This window comes from Pseudonaja textilis, chromosome 1 (assembly GCF_049901715.1).
Source record: "Pseudonaja textilis isolate UNSWEBS1 chromosome 1, rPseTex1.2, whole genome shotgun sequence".
Taxonomy (NCBI): domain Eukaryota; kingdom Metazoa; phylum Chordata; class Lepidosauria; order Squamata; family Elapidae; genus Pseudonaja; species Pseudonaja textilis.
The window spans coordinates 267908445-267927342 of record NC_141990.1 but is presented as its reverse complement, the minus strand read 5'-3'; the positions used below and the strand labels follow the sequence as shown (position 1 = coordinate 267927342).

At 37.2% G+C, this 18898-nt stretch overlaps 1 protein-coding gene across 4 annotated transcripts in view; it reads right to left on the bottom strand.

The window, feature by feature from the left end:
* Nucleotides 1–18898, bottom strand: part of PCNX1 (pecanex 1) — an 88559-nt gene that overhangs the window by 22305 nt on the left and 47356 nt on the right. For 2 of the 4 annotated variants that reach the window (XM_087921732.1, XM_087921734.1), the window contains 13 exons: nt 18269–18326; nt 17062–17264; nt 16449–16602; nt 15238–15270; nt 13039–13210; nt 10949–11059; nt 9033–9124; nt 7147–7256; nt 4969–5074; nt 3741–3833; nt 2574–2724; nt 2162–2303; nt 375–552 (listed from right to left, as the gene is read on the bottom strand). In XM_087921732.1, coding sequence (XP_087777858.1) covers nt 375–552; nt 2162–2303; nt 2574–2724; nt 3741–3833; nt 4969–5074; nt 7147–7256; nt 9033–9124; nt 10949–11059; nt 13039–13210; nt 15238–15270; nt 16449–16602; nt 17062–17264; nt 18269–18326 — 1603 coding nt within the window. Of the gene's footprint in view, nt 1–374; nt 553–2161; nt 2304–2573; nt 2725–3740; nt 3834–4968; nt 5075–7146; nt 7257–9032; nt 9125–10948; nt 11060–13038; nt 13211–15237; nt 15271–16448; nt 16603–17061; nt 17280–18268; nt 18327–18898 lie in introns of all 4 variants that reach the window. The other 2 variants (XM_087921733.1, XM_087921735.1) reach the window with 1 other exon arrangement.

Here is an 18898-nt window from a genome sequence, read left to right as displayed (position 1 = left end):
CTAAACCACCCACAGGAAACAATAAAATAATACTTGAAGGAGAATACAGGTTGTGCTCACATGACATGTTCATCTATTAACACTGGTTTCAGCTTAGTAGTTTGTGTGAAGCCAGCCCTTATACTTTATAAATAATAATTTAATAATTCAGTGAACCGTGGCTAAATAAATAAAGAGTTTAATATATATGAACTAAATCTGTGTTAAAAAGATCTGCTTGAGTTTTATAATAGTACATGACCAAAAAGACAGTTCTGCTATACAAAAATCCTTTTCCCCCTTTGCTCTTAGTCTGAGATGTTCAGACTAAGCCAGGTTTTGCCTTTTGCTTGTAATAATATGGAATAGACTGCCGATGCTATATTTAACTTTACCTTGCTGAAGAGTATGGACATGAAGAACAAGTCTAGCAGCATGGTTTCAGAGAATCGATTGTAATCGAACGTAAAGAAAAGCACTGTAAAAATGATAGTGACATACTGGTAGGTTGGATTGCTAAAAGATGAGCGCAGCAACTTCATACCAGCTATAGTAATCATTAAAGCACCAAGTCTGCAATGAGAAAAATACAATTTCAGATGAAACCTGAAGCCAAAGAATTCCCTTAGTTTTCCCTTTAGAAATTCCCATTAGTGTCTTCTTGCCTCACTCCCCTCTACTTGATTATTTTGTTGATTATTCCCAGTAAACTTACTTTCTAAAATTATTGTTTATTAGGTTTCCTAACTCGCAGGATCTTGTTTGGATTCTCAGCATATTACAGATTTGCAACTGGTTGTGATGACACTAAGGTAGCGAAATGTGCATCTAGCAGAAGAATGCTAGCTTCATCCTTTTCTATTTCCCTTGCAACAATATAGGCAAATCTGTTAACAGGCACAATTTGCACTGCAATTTCAATTTTGTCACTTGTCGATCAGTGGATACCCATGTATCTAGGGCAGTGGTGGCTAACCTTTTTGGGTTCCCGTGCCGATAATTGCATGCGCACTTGTCTGCTTGTGCTTGCATGCCAGCACTCAGAAGGCAATGTGCGCACCCCCCCATGCCTCCTGCGCATGCAACCCATGATGCGTGCTTCTGCACATGTGTGTCTCCTGCACATGCGTGCACCGCTATGCATGTGTGCCAGATACCCAACAATCAGCTGTCAGTGTGCACGCATGCGCAGTAGACCTTTTCTGGGTGAGGGTTCACGTGCCGGGAATAATGGCTGTGTGCCACTTCCGGCACGCGTGCCAAGTTTCCCTTTCGTACCACATTTGGCCCCATTCTCTTACTGGATTTGGAGCGTCATCTTGATGACAGATAGACAGTCAAATGGATAGGGCTCTGAGTCTTTTTATATTATTTTTATGACATTCCATTGTCTTGGACAAAATAAAAGGTAGCATTCATTTATGCAAATATTAATATCTGATATGTCCCAATAATATGGTAGTTTTCAGAAAGCAGAGAAACTAAAGGTTTGGAATCTCCAACACAGGGTGTTGAAAAGGAGGACTTCATGTATCAAATAATTTAAACTTGAGAAGGGACAGGTGGAGAGTTTGTGTGGAAATTTGTAGAGATTTAGGTAAAAAAAAGTTAATGAGAGATTCAAACTTCCCTTCCTAACAATAAAAGAACTTTAACAGTGGAAAAATATTACAAGGGAAATTGTAGGCGCCTTTTCTGTAGAAGAACCATAGTGGTTAGGATGCAGTATCACAGGCTATGTCTGCTCATTGCCAGCTGCCTGCAATTTGGCAGTTCAAATCTCACCAGGCTCAAGGTTGACTCAACTTTCCATCCTTCCAAGATGGGTAAAATGAGGACCCAGATTGTTGGGGAAATATGCTGATTCTGTAAACCACTAAGAGAGGGCTGTAAAGCACTGTGAAGCAGAATATAAATCTAAGTGCTATTGCTACTGCCATCAACTTAAAGTTGAATTTCTGTATTAAGCAGGAATTTGAACTCAATGGCTTGAATGAAACCTTCTTATTCTACAGTTGCATGAGACAGGCATTAAAGCTTTCCTATTGTTGAGAGTGAGGAAAGGCTATACAGTGGGGAAGTGAAACTAGAAACAAAACTCCCAAACAGACACCTTTTTTCCAAAATGCTAATCATAATTAAAACAAAAGTAAAATAAAGATGCATGCCTTTTTCTACTTACTCTGTATCTAATCTCTTTGGACTAGCAATAGCCTTTGCACTGCTGCTGAGCTCATTGAGGACTACCAAGGGGTAGATTATATTCTTCTCCACAAAAAGAAGCCATATATGAGCTTTTTCAAACCACATAACATGTGCGGCATCTAAGAATTCAAAGAGGACATTCTGAAATCAAATATTTTTGGAGTATGCATAGAATATCAAACTCAACTCTAATACCTCTAACAGAACATCCTTAAGACAGCTGAACTGTCTTTCTTTATACATAGAGAGAGGAATAAGGTTTCTATGGTAAAAAGAAAAACAACTAGCATGTAATTTAACTGTAGATAGAATTGTTTCAGGTTAACTAGAAAAACTCAATATATTTAGTGATAATGCAACCAATATTTACTGCAAATTATGCTACTTACTGCGGACTTCAAACTGATAGTATTCCTTGGTTTTCAGCAATGGATGAGAAAAACAGTGCCATGGGAGCTGTTTTCGGAGCTGAGGCAGCACATAATGGGTCATAAATCCTATTAATCCCACCAATGCATACAAAACGTAACTTAAAACAGGCTAAAAGAAAATTTTAAGAAAAACAAATAAATTTCAAAATCAGGTAAATACAATAACCATCCCTTTCAGAATTGTGCTACTTTGTTTACTTTATTTCATAGTAAATTGCAGCTCTGATTAAAAAAATATCTTTTCCTCTGCTTAATTTTACCAATTAACATTGTATGTCAGGGCATATCAGAAACATCAGAAACACAAGAAGTAGTACCCTATTGGATTCTAGTTGCTTCCCTTGATTAAGATGTATATCAATTTATGGGAATATGATACCAACTGAAGGAAAATGGAAATAGAATTCTGCATTTTCTCTTTAAATGTTGTACTTTAAATGCAGAATATTATACGACATGTTATTATTAGAATTCTGGTTTTTGTCCAGGGTTGGAGTACTTCTTCCTCTATATTTTCTCACCTATTCTTTAAGAAAATATGGGTGTTTTAAAATGAGCTTCTCTGGATGAATTTGATTAAAACCTAGATTCTTCTCCAGCTCCTTAACCACTGAATTTGCTGGAAGTATATCATTTAGTTGCCACCCACTGATAGGTTTACTAACTTTCTTGCTATAGTCCTTTTAGTATTTGCATTTTACAGCATGTGTATCAGACAAAACAAAAACAAACAAAAGTGAGATTCTGGTCTGTTCAGACAGCAGTTCCAGTACAACACGGTTTTTTGCATTCCAAGTTTCCATATTTACTCATATTACCAGACACATCAGCCTGTTCTAGAAAATGTTGCACAAGCAAAAACATGGAGAAATGAGATAATTTTCTAATCACAGGCTACCTAATATCCTTCCCACCTTATTTAAAATTCTTAAAATAGCAATGGGGACTAGCTGGAATAAACTTAAAGTAAGAACAAAAGAGAGACATACATAGAATCAATATGATATGACTGAACTTAGAAACATGTTTTCTATGTGGTTAAGCAATACAAAAAATATCCAAGAAAGATTTATGAAAGAAAAGTGTGTCATGATTTTTTAAGTGGACAGCAGAAATCAATCTTACCTGCAATACTGTGAACCCTGTGCTGACATGGATTGCAAAATAAAGTACACCAATGACTACACAAACAACAAAATCAGACTGCAGACGTTCATTCTAGAAAGAAGAAAAAGACAATCCATCTGCATGTCAAGGAGGTTCTATAAAATTTCCACATTTTTATTACGCACATGGTTATTTTGAACACAAGTTTCAGAATATAGTCTTGCAATTAGTATTTACAGAATCTCAAAACCTACTCCCCTCCCAATAGTTTTTATTGATGTATTTGTGGAATTTTAGGTTGGGTACCAGATGACTTGCTAAGCTGTACAAAGAGAATTTTTTTAGAAAATTCTTAGAACAGAGTGTCACAAATCTTCTCATATTTTCCTGTGGAATTCACTAACAGGATCAAAATCCGTGCTTCCTTCAAGAATGGCAAGTCATTCAGGTCCTGAGGAAGCAAAGCATCCCTAAGCCATGGCATTACTAGCTCCACACTCGACTAATGGTACAAAGTTTTTACAGCAGAATGCATTGTTTGATTTAATATAATAAATATAATGTAAATATAATAACACCCATAAGCCTAAAAAGTTCCAGTTCTGATTTGGTGGCAAAAATATGCAAATATTTAGATATTCTGAAATAATCAAATACTCTTTTCATAGAAATATTGACATAGAACATGCACGTTGGGATGTTTTCCAAATATTCTGGACTCCCCATCCCATTTGTGTCGGAGGTACAGTTTAAAGCACTTCTGGGTTGAAAGGATTAATCGGGGACATCACCATTGCATGGGGGATGCCTGTGGGGGCTCCTTTCATCAAGGAGCTAGAGCAAATGACAGGAGCTCACCCAACTATGCAGCAGTACATGGGTTTCGAACGCAGATGTTGCTAACCTCCAACCCAGTGTCCTAACCACATGAACCACTGCATTCTAATGTTTTAGACTGTATCTCCCACAAATTCCAGATGAATAATTATCAGTATTAATAGTTCTGGAAGTTTCCCCTGTTCGTGCTACCTATTAATCTTTCACTAGTCTTATACTACAGATTTGGCTTATTTATAGCTGACATTAGCATTGTTCATTTTACTGGAAATAATATGTTGGATTATGACTAAGACGGTGATTATTCCTAAATATTCCAGAAATATGTCAACTATTTAGCTCAATATTTAGTACTCATAATAGCAAACTTGTGAGAATTATTAGTAATTTGAACTACGTTACAACTTACCACTGAGTTTCTAAGCTTTTCAGGTAAGGGGTCTTTGACTTCAGATAATGGATCTTCTGGGTTTTTATCTTCTGAAGTAGGAAAAAGCTTTGATTGCACTAAAGAGCTAAAGTAAATACTTGTTTTAAACAAAGTCTTTACAGAAAAGAACTGCATTGTTCATTACTATATTCTAAGCAAATGTAAAGCATCCCTTCAAGTTTAAAGGAAAATGAGCATTCCTTTTTTTTAAATAAAACAAATGGTATCTATAAAAAAGAGCTCTATCACTCTTTGGTTATCTCCACTGTCTGAATATTTTTACACGTGATCATGTGATAAAATGTTATAAATTGCTTATACATATCCTCTAGAGCAGGGGTGTCAAACTTGTGTTGTTATGGTGGTGTCATGTGACGCATTGGGACTTTTTTCCTCTTTGCTAAACCGGGGGCGGGAGCAGCACGTGACACATCTGGCCCGCAGGCAGCGAGTTTAATATCCCTGCTCTAGAGCAAGGTGCCAATCATTCATAATTTCACTGAAACAGATGAAACTTGAAAATGTAAATGAATGTTACCATTTAACTATTACACACTAATCTTTTGGATATCGTCAGAATTGTTTCAGTTCCATATTTCAAACATATCTCTAAGTAATTTAAAGCTTTGTGTAATTTTTCACTTTAATTTTTTAATCGTAAAAACAGTAAAACAATAAAACAAAAAAACATCTCTTTAGGATTCCCCACTGTAGGCTCCAGTTGCCCATATTCCAAACTACCTATCTATACTGTTTTAGGAGAGGGACTGGTTGAACCAGGGAGAGGAGTCAAACAGGGACTGACGGTAGTCTAGAATCTCTATGTGGGCAAAGTGCAACCTTTCCTTGAATGCCATTGAACTTTACCTAGACTTACCCAGGTGCAAACCATTAGTCTAAGAAAATTCCTGTGTACAAGCTTCAGCAATAACACAGCTAATTGAACTCTTCAAAAGTGGTTTGTTTGACGTTTAATGGTATTTAAAATGGGAGATAATTAATGAACATGTAACTTAGGGGTAGCGTACTTAAATTGATATTTTAGGGGGGAAACCAATTTATAGGAGGAGTGTTTTTAATCAGAATTTAAGAAGAAATATACAAACGTGACAGTTAAAAGTACTAAAGTATAATAATTATGAAGCTAACAAAGCGAATTAAATAATGAGATAAGCATTTGGAGTAATATAATAAAACAGAAAATGTATAAAACCATTGTTAAGATAAGAAATTGAATACAAAAATTGAATATGTAACTACGGTCATATTTGTATGTATATGTGAAACCTGTAATCATGCTGTTCACTAAAAAGAGATGTTAAAATATGAAAACTGAATAAAACTTGTTTTTTTAAAAAAAGTGGTTTGTTCATTTGTGCCTGACAACTATCCCAGCACCTTGGTACAATGCCAGGTCTTAATTTCTTACAAAAGGCTCGAAGGGTAGGCACCTATCAAATTTCTTGATGGGGGAAGGGGTTTCACAAGGTAGGGGCAATCACAGAAAAGGCACACTTCTGAGCTCCCACTGGATGACAAGATTTCAGGGAAGGAACCAGAAGCGTGATTACCCTATGTGATCTAGTGGGATCGGCAGATATTCTTACGAAGAAGTAGTCCCACAAATAACTAGGTCTTGTGCCATGTATGGCTTTAAATGTGAGAACAAGCACATGGAAGGAAACTGTACAGCTCATTCAATAAAGAGGCTGTGCAGCTCATTCAATAAAGATGCAATTTGGGCAAACTTATGAGCCCCCAACATTGTGCGTATTGCTGCATTCTGGACTAGTAACTTCCAAGTGATCTTCAAAGGCAGTCCCATATAAAGCGCGTTGCAAAAATCCAACTGGGAAGTGACTAATGCATTAGTGACCATGAGCAAGGCCTTTCGGGCCTTTTATATATATACAAATGCTTCAGAATCATCATAGTCTATGGCAGTGATCAGAGTAACCTAGCATTTTTAAGGAAGAAATTTCAATGCAGCAAAAAGCTACAATTCCAATCCTATATCTATTTACTACTAGTTCTAAGTGAGTTAAGGTACCCTGTTCATAGACGCAGCTTTAGGCTTTTGAAAAGTTAATTCCTTCTATATTTCTCAATTTGAGAAACAAAATTGATGTAATATAGGAACAGGAAGACATCACTTACAAAAGGACAGAAGGATCACTACTTTGTCGGCTGAGATGATAGGAAATTGCCACTAATGTACCACAGAATACTGAAAAAAGCACTGGAATATGTTGACCATCCCAAGAATCCTGTAGACAAATATGTATTCCTATATCAGAACAATTAAGTCAAGCTATAGTATAAAAGATCATTTTTATTTTAAAATTGTTAGAAATTCTGCATTAAAAATGAATAACATCAATTGCATAGTGGTAAACCACAAGATTATTTGGTTTGGGGATTATTTTAAACCTGCTTTTTGATTAATACAAAACGAAGTAATAAAATGTAAATATCTATGGAGACTCTCAGTCATCTAGTCATGGTTGTTCCAAAGGTGTTTTTTCCAAAAGGCTACTGGACTTTCTTGGGTTTTTTTTTTCCTTTGAACATGTTTCTCTGCATGTCCTAGAAGCTTCTTCGGTTCTAACTGCTGGGGAACTAAAGAAGTTTTTTGGATGAGAACCAAAATGTTTTCAAAGCAAAAACCAAGAAGTCCAGTTGCCTTTTGGAAAAAGCACCTTTAGGATAATGAAATGTAATCATAAAATAATCCAACTCCAATTATTCAAGAGGCATAGAATACTAACTGAGAGCTCTGAAACAAGGCACACACTACTCAATATAAAGATCAGAAAGCATTTGGAAGCATTATAATTCCCAGGAAAAATAAATAAGAACTTTGGAGGTAGCAAATCTCAGTGTTAAATCACATACAAACTATGCTTTTCCAAATTAAAGCAAAATCAAGACAAAGGCATTTTCAAAAATTAGGTCAGTCACTAGGAGTGGGGATAATAAATGACCCAAACTTCTGCTTTTCAGCAATATATATTCAGCAAGCATTTTCTCTAAATCTGGAGACCCAATGTAGCCATGTCTATACATCTGCGGTATGAATCTCCTGTTAAAATCAGGGTATGAATCTGCTATTTTTGAAAATTGAATGAAGAATGAAGCAGTGTATTTCCATATGGTCTAGAGCAGTGGTTCCCAACCTTTTTTTCGCCCCACACTCCTAAAGAAATTTCACTCGAACCTCGCACCCCCTGAAATTTAGACTTTAGGAACTACTGAACGCGTTAAATATATGGTAGGATTGAATCTTTTCAGCTATGTATGTGACAGCTACTAAATAACGATACTTAACTCTAAAATGAAAACAAAGTTAATCCATTGCATAATAAATAAAAATGCCAACATATAGCCAATATCCTATTATTTACCTGGACTTTTCTCGTACCCCCTGGAATAATGTCTCGCACCCCAGGTTGGGAACCCCTGGTCTAGAGTCTTAAGCTTAAGAATGTAAAATTTAGAATTCTAAATTAATTAATTTAATTTAATTATTAATCAATGAAACACATTAAGAATTTAGCAACTTAAGGGCTAAATTAATTCTCCATGTAGCTTTTCTTCTTTTTTGCTAATTTAATTTATTGTAATAATCACAATATGCATTGAGAAAAATAGAGAAAGATCTTTTTCTCACTATAAACCATTATTGTATTTTTTTCTTTATAGTGTTGTAGTTCTTTGTATTACAGTATTATAAAATAATACTACTATCACACTGAATTTTCCTAAGGTAAGGACATTAGACCTAATATCAAGAAATATGCAAAAGATATTTTCTTATATAAAGATGTGAGATTTTTGTTTGCACCTTGAAGCTATTTCAAATTAGTTTTATTGGAAGATCCTGGGTTTCTGTATTGTACGAAAAAAAATGTTATCTCCATATACGGTATAAAATCATGAAATCAAATGATAACTACATTTATCCATTTTACAAAAAAACAGAATATAACAATTTTAATTTTAACTGTACTATATAAAAATATAGCCCTGGTGCTACTACTCACCTTTAGAGCGCCATAACACAATCCATATAATAACGCTACGGCCACAATACTACAGATAAAACTGTAGAGTGCTGCAATGAGGCTTGTCGTGGCTAGATAATAATACGACAAGAAAGAATAATTAAAAAATGGGTAAAATAAATCTTGATGTAAAAATTAAGCATTTATTATTTTGAAGTTTTAATTAGTGTATCTTTGTGTATAAAATATTTTAATGAATTCACTTTCAGGAAATATTTTTTCACACCTTTGTTTATCAAATATAAATTATTATTACTTTTCAAATAATATAGATAGTCCTCAACTTACAAAAATTCATTTAGTGACCATTCAAAGTTACAACGGCATTAAAACCATTTTTAAAACCATTTTTCACACTTATAACCATTACAGCATCCCCATGGTCAAGCGATCAAAGTTCAGATGCTTGATAACTGACTCATATTTATGACAGTTGCCGTGTCCCGGGATCACGGTATCATCTTTTGCAACCTTTTGACAAGCAAAGTCAACGGGGAAGCCAAATTCACTTAACTAACCATGTAACTAACATCAATTGCTTCGTTAATGCTGGAACAACAAAGAGCAGACATAATGCCAAACAGAACCAGGTTGCTGCAGTGATTAAGGCACAAGTTAGAAACAGGAATACTGTGAGTTCGAACCCTGTCTGAGACATAAAGCCAGCTATGTGACTTTGGGACAGTCACTCTCTTTTAATTCCAGGAAGAAGGCAATAGCAAACCACTTCCAAACATCTTGCAAAAGAAAGTACAGGGGCTGGCAGTGCCTAGTGTCAAAAGTTACTTCAAAGTGTGTATGTGCATGCATGTAGTTTGGCATAGAACAGCAAAATTCAAGTGAACCCTGACTCATGAATTTCATCCTTAACTTTCCTAACTTGTAGCAGACCATAGTCTACATTTATATCTCAATTGATATGTTATGATATGCATTTTTCTTCCCAACTGACTGCTGACTTACAACCATTTGTTCAGCGACCATTTGAAATTACAAACATGCTGAAAACAGTGAAAAGCAGTTTTGTCCAATGGGAAAGGGGCGGGACTTGGTTCAGGAAGCTACAGGTAGGAATCGTTTCCTGGAAAAGTTGCTTGCAAAGGATCATGTTTTTGTCAGAATGCTCTTGGCTGGCTCTGCACAAAAGGGCACTAACGATGATAATGATTATGAAGATGATCATGATAATGATAGTAATAGTAATAGTAATAATAGCAGCCTCTTTGCACTAAGTTGGTTCCTGGAAAAGCTGCTTGCAAAGGGACGTGTTTTTCCTGGAGTGCTTTTGCCAATGGGGCTTCTTAGTGCAAAAGGACAGGATAAACACACCTCATTAGCATCAGCAACAAGAAGACAAAAATGGTAAACTGGGCATCAGGGATCTCAGAATGCAGGACGGGGACTCGGGATAGCTGCGACTTCCCAGGGCATGGCAAGCAACCCTAGAGCCACATAGTTCCGGGGCTATTGGTTGCTTTGCAAGGCATGGTGTAAGACAGTCAAAAGGGCAAAGACGGGGGAGGAGATATAGGCAGGTGGGAATGGTAGTTGCTCATGTTTCTAAGCTATGGGGGTGGGAAGGACCAAGCCTAGAATCACTCAGATTGGGGTAGGTGCTCAGCTAACAACTGCTAAACCGTATTTAACAATGACAAGTGGAATTGCCAGGACTGCTGCATTAAGCTTGTGACTTCCCACTTTATGAGCATATTGGTTAGCAATGCAAATTCCATTTCCAATTGTGGTTGAAGTCAAAGACAACCTATAATCTGAAAAGGTTATATTATGATACACTGAAAACTGACAGTTTAGATAAACACTCAAATTATTTTTAGAAACCCACTGAAAAGTTTTTTTACTGATTATATTTCATGAAATGAAACAGTTTTACTCACCATTGCCACCAAAGACATGAATATCTAATTGTTCACAAAGGTACATCACAAATGTGTTCACCTGAGGCAGAAGACCAATGAAGAATACTATAGGGAAGCATAGTATAAACACTATAGGAGACAAAAATGATGAAAAGTCTTAAGTACATGAAGAACTGCTGACTAATTTTCCACATTTGGTGAATAAATGTTCTCTTTATTTTGGAGAAAGAATTACTTCAAATAGCTGTTGAATTTCATTTTTAGTAGAATACGAGCACTTATATGCATATGGCAGGAAATATATTCTATTTTCAGACTCATTTTCTACATAATAATTATAATAATCTATATTTATAAAATGTATTGTTTAGGTGCAGGACACTGTAAAACAGTAAAACATTTGAAATTAATTACGGAACAATTAAGGAAAACTAGCAATACATTAAGATTTATCTACAATATACTGACTCCTATGACTCAATTGCTTCTCTCAGAAGTTTACCTTTTTTTTCTAACTTCATAAGTTTAGCAGTACATTCCAAAGCAGTTACGTTATTTCTTTCAAAAGTAGCTTCACCGAAGCTCTTGATTGTACATCTTGTACTCTTTGTTGTTTATATGTGTTTGAGAAAGAATGAGACAAGCACAAGCAACGTCTTTCTTGATTTTTCTTCTTCAAATTAACATGTTCACCAGATTATATGACGTCTGAGATAAAACAGACTCTGATGGTTATAATGAAGTAAGCTAGGTGGAGAAACATGTATGATTGGTGTGTGTAAGTACTCCTCAACTTATGACGGCAATTGGGACCAGAATTTCCTTTTCCAAGAGATGTGGTTATAAAGTTTAGTGACAGTTCTGATGGTCAGCATTAAGAGATGACGTCGAGAGTACAGAAGAGGCACTGTGTGGATTGGATGTGCAAAGGTAGAAGTGGGTATGTTAGAGGCACAGGTCAGAAAGGGCAAGGTGAGCAAGAAGCATGAAAACTGTGAAGGATGCAACACAGGTTGGGGAAGGTGCATGAGGCTGACAAAATTGATGCAATAGGGCCATTTGGGACTTTCTGATCCTTCTCAGTTTCATTAATCCAGGGATAGGACACTGTGTTACATGAATTACAAACTCATTCTGCAGACCTCTAACACCTTAGGCTGCATTGTTAAAATCTGGTCACATAAATGGACAATTTTTGGTGGCACACATTTTTACTGCTTTTAACAAAAATAACAATGGCAATATTTGCGTTAAACTTCTCTAAACTAAAGGCAACATACTTCACCTCTAAATTCATCTCATTCCCAATACAAAAAAACAACAAAGCAAATGAGAGTTGAACATTTTTAGTCCTGCCCACACAATTGCATCACATGTCATCAGATATTTGTTTTCAGAGGCCAATGTATTTTCTAAAAATATCCACAACACAGGCTGAAAAGAAAGATTACCTATTTCTTCACTAAATGTCTTATTAGACAATCATTGGAGATGATTGCAGCTCATGATACATTCCCTAATACATTGGAGGGATACTGTTGGCCCAATAAAATGAAGGATATAGAGAGACATTTGTTTTCTTAGCACCCAAAATTGGGACTGGCAACTTGATTAGTAAACGCATTTAGTGATCACTAAATGAATGTGACAGTGATTATGATCTTACTTCAGATTTCCTGTTTTTCGGACCTGAGAAGGTTGTAAGTGCAAAGATTGGTTGTGATCTTTGTCATACTTGTCATACCTGTGAATTGTCGTTAAATGAGATAGATAGTCACTTAACAAGGACTACATGTACTGTTTTTCCCTATATTCTCTAGCATATAAATCCTGTACTACTTTGTTCTAGGACCTTCTTGAAACTGGTATAACAAAATACCATCTTATTTAAAGAGAAAGACAGAGAGGGAGCGACTAAAATGAAATAATTAGGTTCAACAGAGCAACGATGACACAGTAAGCAATCAGAACATACATCAGGGATGGGAGAACCGAGCAACCTCTAGACATTGCTATCTGGGATGGCTGCATTTTTGGTTCAACAGCATCTGGAAGGTTACAGGTTTTCCAGCCCTTATCTAAATGCACGAAATAGAAAAATCACTCACCCATTATCAAGTCCCTTGCTGAAAGCAGCAATAGTGGATTCATGAAAGCCATTCCATATAGTTGGAATCGTGCAGTAAAAGTGCTCTTGCTGCCATAGTCCAATAGCCAAATGAGACTGCAGCATATACAGAAGTAAACAGGCCTGCTGTAGGCAATGATTCGGTTATGACCCTGGAATACAAGTTTGAGAACTGCAACTTAAGTTGTAAATCCTTTCTTCAAAAATCTTTGACATGCTAGTTCCACTTAAAATAGAGCTTATGCCTTTTTCTAGATGAAGGAATAAGGATTTTCCTCCCACATTCCAATAAGACATTGCACAAGATTATTTTAATTCTGCATCAATTACATCAGCTTCATACTCCAAGCAAGTAACAAAATTCAAGTAACATTGATTTTCAGTTCTAAACAACAGTTCATTTTCTGCTATCATTAGATTTTATTTTTATTTTTTGCAGCTTCTACTAAAGTAATGGAAATTGCCTTAATTCTTTTTGTGACTTTCTTGAATTCCTATCAGGCACCACTAAAATAAATATTACTTTGTATGTGTATTGTTTTTCTATGTTTTGTGGGTAACGCTCTAAAAACTTTCTATTTAGAACATCACCTTCATTTTTAGTGGATTTAATTACTACATTTTGAACTACTGTGTTCCTCCAACAATACGCCCCCCCCATAGGAAGACCCAGCATATTTTCTAGGCATAAAATGAAATTAAGCCCCTCCCCCCAAATTTAGGCCTATTTTAAAACAAGAAAAATTGGTGGGGAAAGGTGGGGGGAACTTGCCGTTATGAGCGCCCCGCAGGCAGCCACACCTCACTACCAGCTGCTCCTAATGGCCGATCATGGCTGAGGGTTCCCTACCCCCACCAAGCACCTTTGCTGCAGACCCAGGTATGGTGCTGGTTGCAGGCCAGGTCAGTGGGCGGGCGGCGTCAGCATGAATGTCCGCCGGCAGCATTTCAGTCGCTTCTCAGGCTTCCGTAGCTTCCACAGTTCCTGCCGGCGCTGGCGTGAGCATCTGAGTCGTTCCCACTTTTCCTCCGTCCCCGCAACAGGGGAAAAAAACATTTTGAGGTACCTTGGAGCACCGCATGCTGCGTTTTCATTTAATCCCGAGTGGCTGGGTGGGCATGAGAAGAGCCGAGCAAGCGTCTCTGCCGCTGCTACCCTTGGTGCTCCAGCCTCGGGCTCTGCAAGTTTCCAAAAGTCCCGGTGCTCAGCCCTTTCCTGCATTCCAAGCACACCCAGGCCGAGCTGCAGCTGTCCCTCTCTCGCCAGTGCTGTCTCCAATAGTGGCAGCAGCGGAGGGAACCGTGGAATTTATGGAGGTGGCTCCGCCGCCCAAGAAGCAGCTGAAACGCTTCCACGGTTCCCGACGCTGCTGCCGCTATTGTTGGAGACAGCACTGACGAGAGAGGGACAGCTGCAGCTCGGCCTGGGTGCGCTTGGAATGCAAGAACGGGCTGTGCACTGGGACTTTGGGAAACTTGCAGAGCCCAAGGCTGGAGCACCAAGGGTAGCAGCGGCAGAGACGCTCACTTGGCTCTTCTCATGCCCACCCAGCTGCTCGGGATTAAACGAAAATGCAGCATGCGGTGCTCTAAGGTGCCTCAAAATGTTTTTTTCCCCCTGTTGTTGCGGGGACAGGGACGGGGATGGAAAAGCGGGAGCGACTCAGATGCTGTTGTTGGAGACGGCACTGGCGAGAGAGGCGCCAGCACTGGCGGAAACCGTGGAAGCTATGGAGGCCCAAGAAGCAGTTGAAATGCTGCCGGCGGACATCCATGCTGCCGCCACCCGCCCGCTGACCTGGGTCTGTAGTAAAGGCACTTGGCGGGGGTAGGGAGCCCTCCGCGCTCCGCCATGATCAGCGTTAGGAGTGGCTGGTGGTGAGGCCCACGGGGCGCTCTAGGCAAGGGTGCGTGGGGGAGGGAGAAATTAATTCACCCCTGAAAAGACGTCCTAGCCGTTTTTTCGGGGCTCAAAAAAAAAATAAGACCCGGCTTTATTATATGAAAAACATGGTATATACTGGCCATTTGTAAATGTATGATATACTGTATAGATTTTTTTAAACCATCAATGTTTTTAAAGTACAATTTCTCCTTAATGGCAATATTTTTGAAACAACAATAGATGCAGCAATTTTTGATTTATTAGACTACATAAAGACCAAACGGGAAAACTTACGTGTCGAGGTGATGAAGAATCTGGCTGAACGCTCTGAAAAAGTGCAAAGATAGAGAAAAATATTGTTGATGGTTTAGTATCTCCTAAGATAATTATCTGAACAAATGGTATTTAAAATGACTTCCCTGGATACATTAAACTTTCAGGACAGCTTTTTTTCAACTGTGTAAAAACATTTCTCAACTATTATCCAGAGCTAACGGGAACTAAACAGTTGATCATAGTTTAGATATGTCTAGCTGCAACAGAAAATAAACACAACTCTTAAGATAATTTCTTGGGGAGAAAATGACCATTTAACTGTTTCTCAAAGGAGATGATGTAGTTTGTTTTGCTGTTTTTATCCCCAATTGAAGGAGGAGATCAGGAAAATCTGCCTTGGACATTCCATATAGGTGTATAATCCATTTCTGTAAAATCTCGTAATGTGACATGAAGAATTCAGAAATATACAAAAAAGCCTAATTAACAATAAGAAGAACAAACTGTTTTTCTGTATGGGTTACCACAGAAAGGAAAACTGCGGTGCTTCATGGGAGGGAAAAATCCAAATCCAAATTCATAATCAAGCAATAGCCTCATTTGGGACAATCCAAATATCTCAAATTGTGAGTGAATTATTTGAATTATTCAGAAAACTTCTAGATATTTTTTTTTAAATATTATTCAATGTGGTTTTTAACAATTTGTAAGATTGCAAGTTTTATGAACCTTGTTTAAAAAAACAAAAACAAATTACAGAATTATAATATTCCCAAGTGTTAATCACTGCCTGTCTCACAAGTTACTACATCCACATACATTAATACTTCCCTTAAGATCTAGAAAAGAGTGGCTTCTTAATCACAATTATAAGAACAAGCCAGAATTGAATCCAATCCAATCCAATAAAATATATTTTGAAATCCAAACTTGTTCTACAAACCATATTTTATGCAAACTCCTGATCTATAGCAGGTGTACACTTAAAGGCAAAATTAATTTATTTCAAATCTCCTTCTCTGGCATACCAAAAAAAAGGAACTGAGAGGAATATGAAAAGATTTGTTCATATGTTGGGAAATATTATTCCACTCTCTCCATCAAGGTACTCTTTTAATGTCTTTATTCAAAAATAAGCTAGAAAACAGGGACATATTTTAAAATACTAACTCACACAGTAGACAACTGTAATAATTTAAAACTAAGCAACAGTGAGCATAAAAAATTACCTTCAGCAAAGAGTACTGGCAACTGGCAATCACCAAACAAAATTGGAAGACCCAGATGTCCTTGAAAAAGCCTTCTATAAGGAGTACAGAACCTAGGAAAGCCACTTGAATAGCTAGAATGACAGCTAATACATTTTCCAAGATCTCACGATTCCTATGGACAGAGGTGTATATGTTAGTGAAATGCTACAACAATAAGAACAAGGAATGCAAAAAAGCAGAACAAACCAAATAACTATTATTATCCAAATTCGGAAGACATATTTGCTTATTTTGATTTTGAAATACATTTTAGATATAATCAACCACATTTTCACTTTCAAGTGTGCAATTTATCCTAGTAAATAGATCCCAAACAGGTCATTATTTAATCCATCATTTAATCAAATCATCTGGAAATCCAAATATTAACAAGAAGAAATCACCAATTCCTCTTTGTTATTTTTTTTTTCTAATTAATAGAAAGTATTTTATTTGGTTCTCAGTAAACTATTTTTTGGCAATTTTACTCCTTAATGCTTTGATACTTCTAGCATCTTTAGATTTCTTTCCAAGCAGACTAATAACCTAAACACATTCTATGTTAGAATAGTATAAAGCATAAAAGACTTACCTGTCAAACAAAGCCAAAAGAGTCAATCTATCAAAATTGATACCAATCCAGACTTTGGGGAATATCCCAAAGCGATAATAGTGTTTTACTTTTTGCGATGGCTCCTCTTGTGGTTGGAGATGGTCCTGCAGATCAGGACTTAGGTCCATGTCTTGATGCTCCAGAAGATCGGTATCTATGGTCAACAGTCTGTTCAGTCTGATCTGAGGGAGGGAAAGCTACAATAACGTTAATAAGATTTTGCTTTCATATTTAACTTCTTCAGTCCTATTTTGAAAGAATATAAATGTTAGGAGAGAGATCTGCTTAGATAATGACTACTTGATTACCCACCATCTTTATAAGGCTCTAAAAGCATAGGGGAGAGAGCTATCTCTGGAAGAGTTATCTGAATGACATTTGCTTATGACCATTTACTCAAAAACACTACGGGTATGCCACAGGATATCTGGATTGGCTAATTGTCTCCAACAAAGAAATACATATTTTTTCCAAGGTTAAATGTGATAGCAGAGATAGCATACCTGCACACTGAGCTATTGGGATATGGAATGTTACATCAAAGGATGAGGCTAGGACTGCTCAACAAGGCATATGGATTGGTTTGGATATCAATGAGGCATTGATATATATTAGCCCCAATATATTAATGTAGCTATGTCATTCTAATTATCCGCAGCTATACAGGTAGTCCTTGATTTACAACAGTTCATTTAATGACTGTTCAAAGTTACAACAGCACTGAAAAAAATGGCATATGACTATTTGTCATACTTACAGCCATTGCAGCATCCCCACATCATGCAATCAAAATTCAGCTGCTAGGCAACTGACTCATATTTGTGATGTTTGCGGTGTCCCAGAGTCATGTGATCATTTTTTGCTACCTTCTGACAAGCAAAGTCAATGGCCAAGGCAGATTCACTTAACAACCTTGTTTAACTTAACAACTGCAGTGATTCACTTAAGAAATGCGGCAAGAAAGGTCATAAAATGTGACAACATTCACCTAACAAATGTTTCACTTAGCAACAAAAATTTTGGGCTCAATTGTGCTCATATGTTGAGGACTATCTGTAATGTCCAGCTGCTGAACACCTGAACCATAAATTTCAGGTGGTTAGCCTGAATTTAATTGGACCAGCTAAGTTTAAAATATAAAATTATACATAATTTGCAACAAATAGTAGCAAATGCAAAAACTTACTAAATCGTGTGGATAAAAACGAACTGAGGTAGAACTTGATACATGAGAATCCGTATCACTGAAACAAGAAGAAAAGTTTAGTTTGATACCTTAGTCTGTTTTCCAATTCAATTCAGTTTTTTGTTTTAGAAAATAGAACATTACCCCAATATTATAGAACATTACCCCAACATTACCCCAATACACACAAACACACACATTGTATTCAGAGGTGGTATTCAGCAGGTTCTGACCAGTTCTGGAGAACTGGTAGCAGAAATTTTGAGTAGTTCAGAGAACCGGTAGTGGAAATTTTGAGTAGTTTGGAATACCATCTCTGACTGGCCCATCTATTCTCTGCCTCCTGAGTCCCAGGTGATCGCTGGGTCTTCTTTTTTTGCCCTGCACGGGAGAACAGAGCTGGAAAGTAGGTTAGTGGGTTGGGGAGGGAACGGGATTTTGCAGTAACCTTCCCCTAGAGTGGGGTGGGAATGGAGATTTTAAAGTATCCTTCCCCTGCCACGTCCACCAAGCTCTGCCAGACCCACCAAGCCATGCCCACAGAACCGGTAGTAAAAGTTTTTGAATCCCATCACTGATTATATTGAAGCTAATGTTTGATTTTGGCAGAATATCTAATTGAGCCATAAG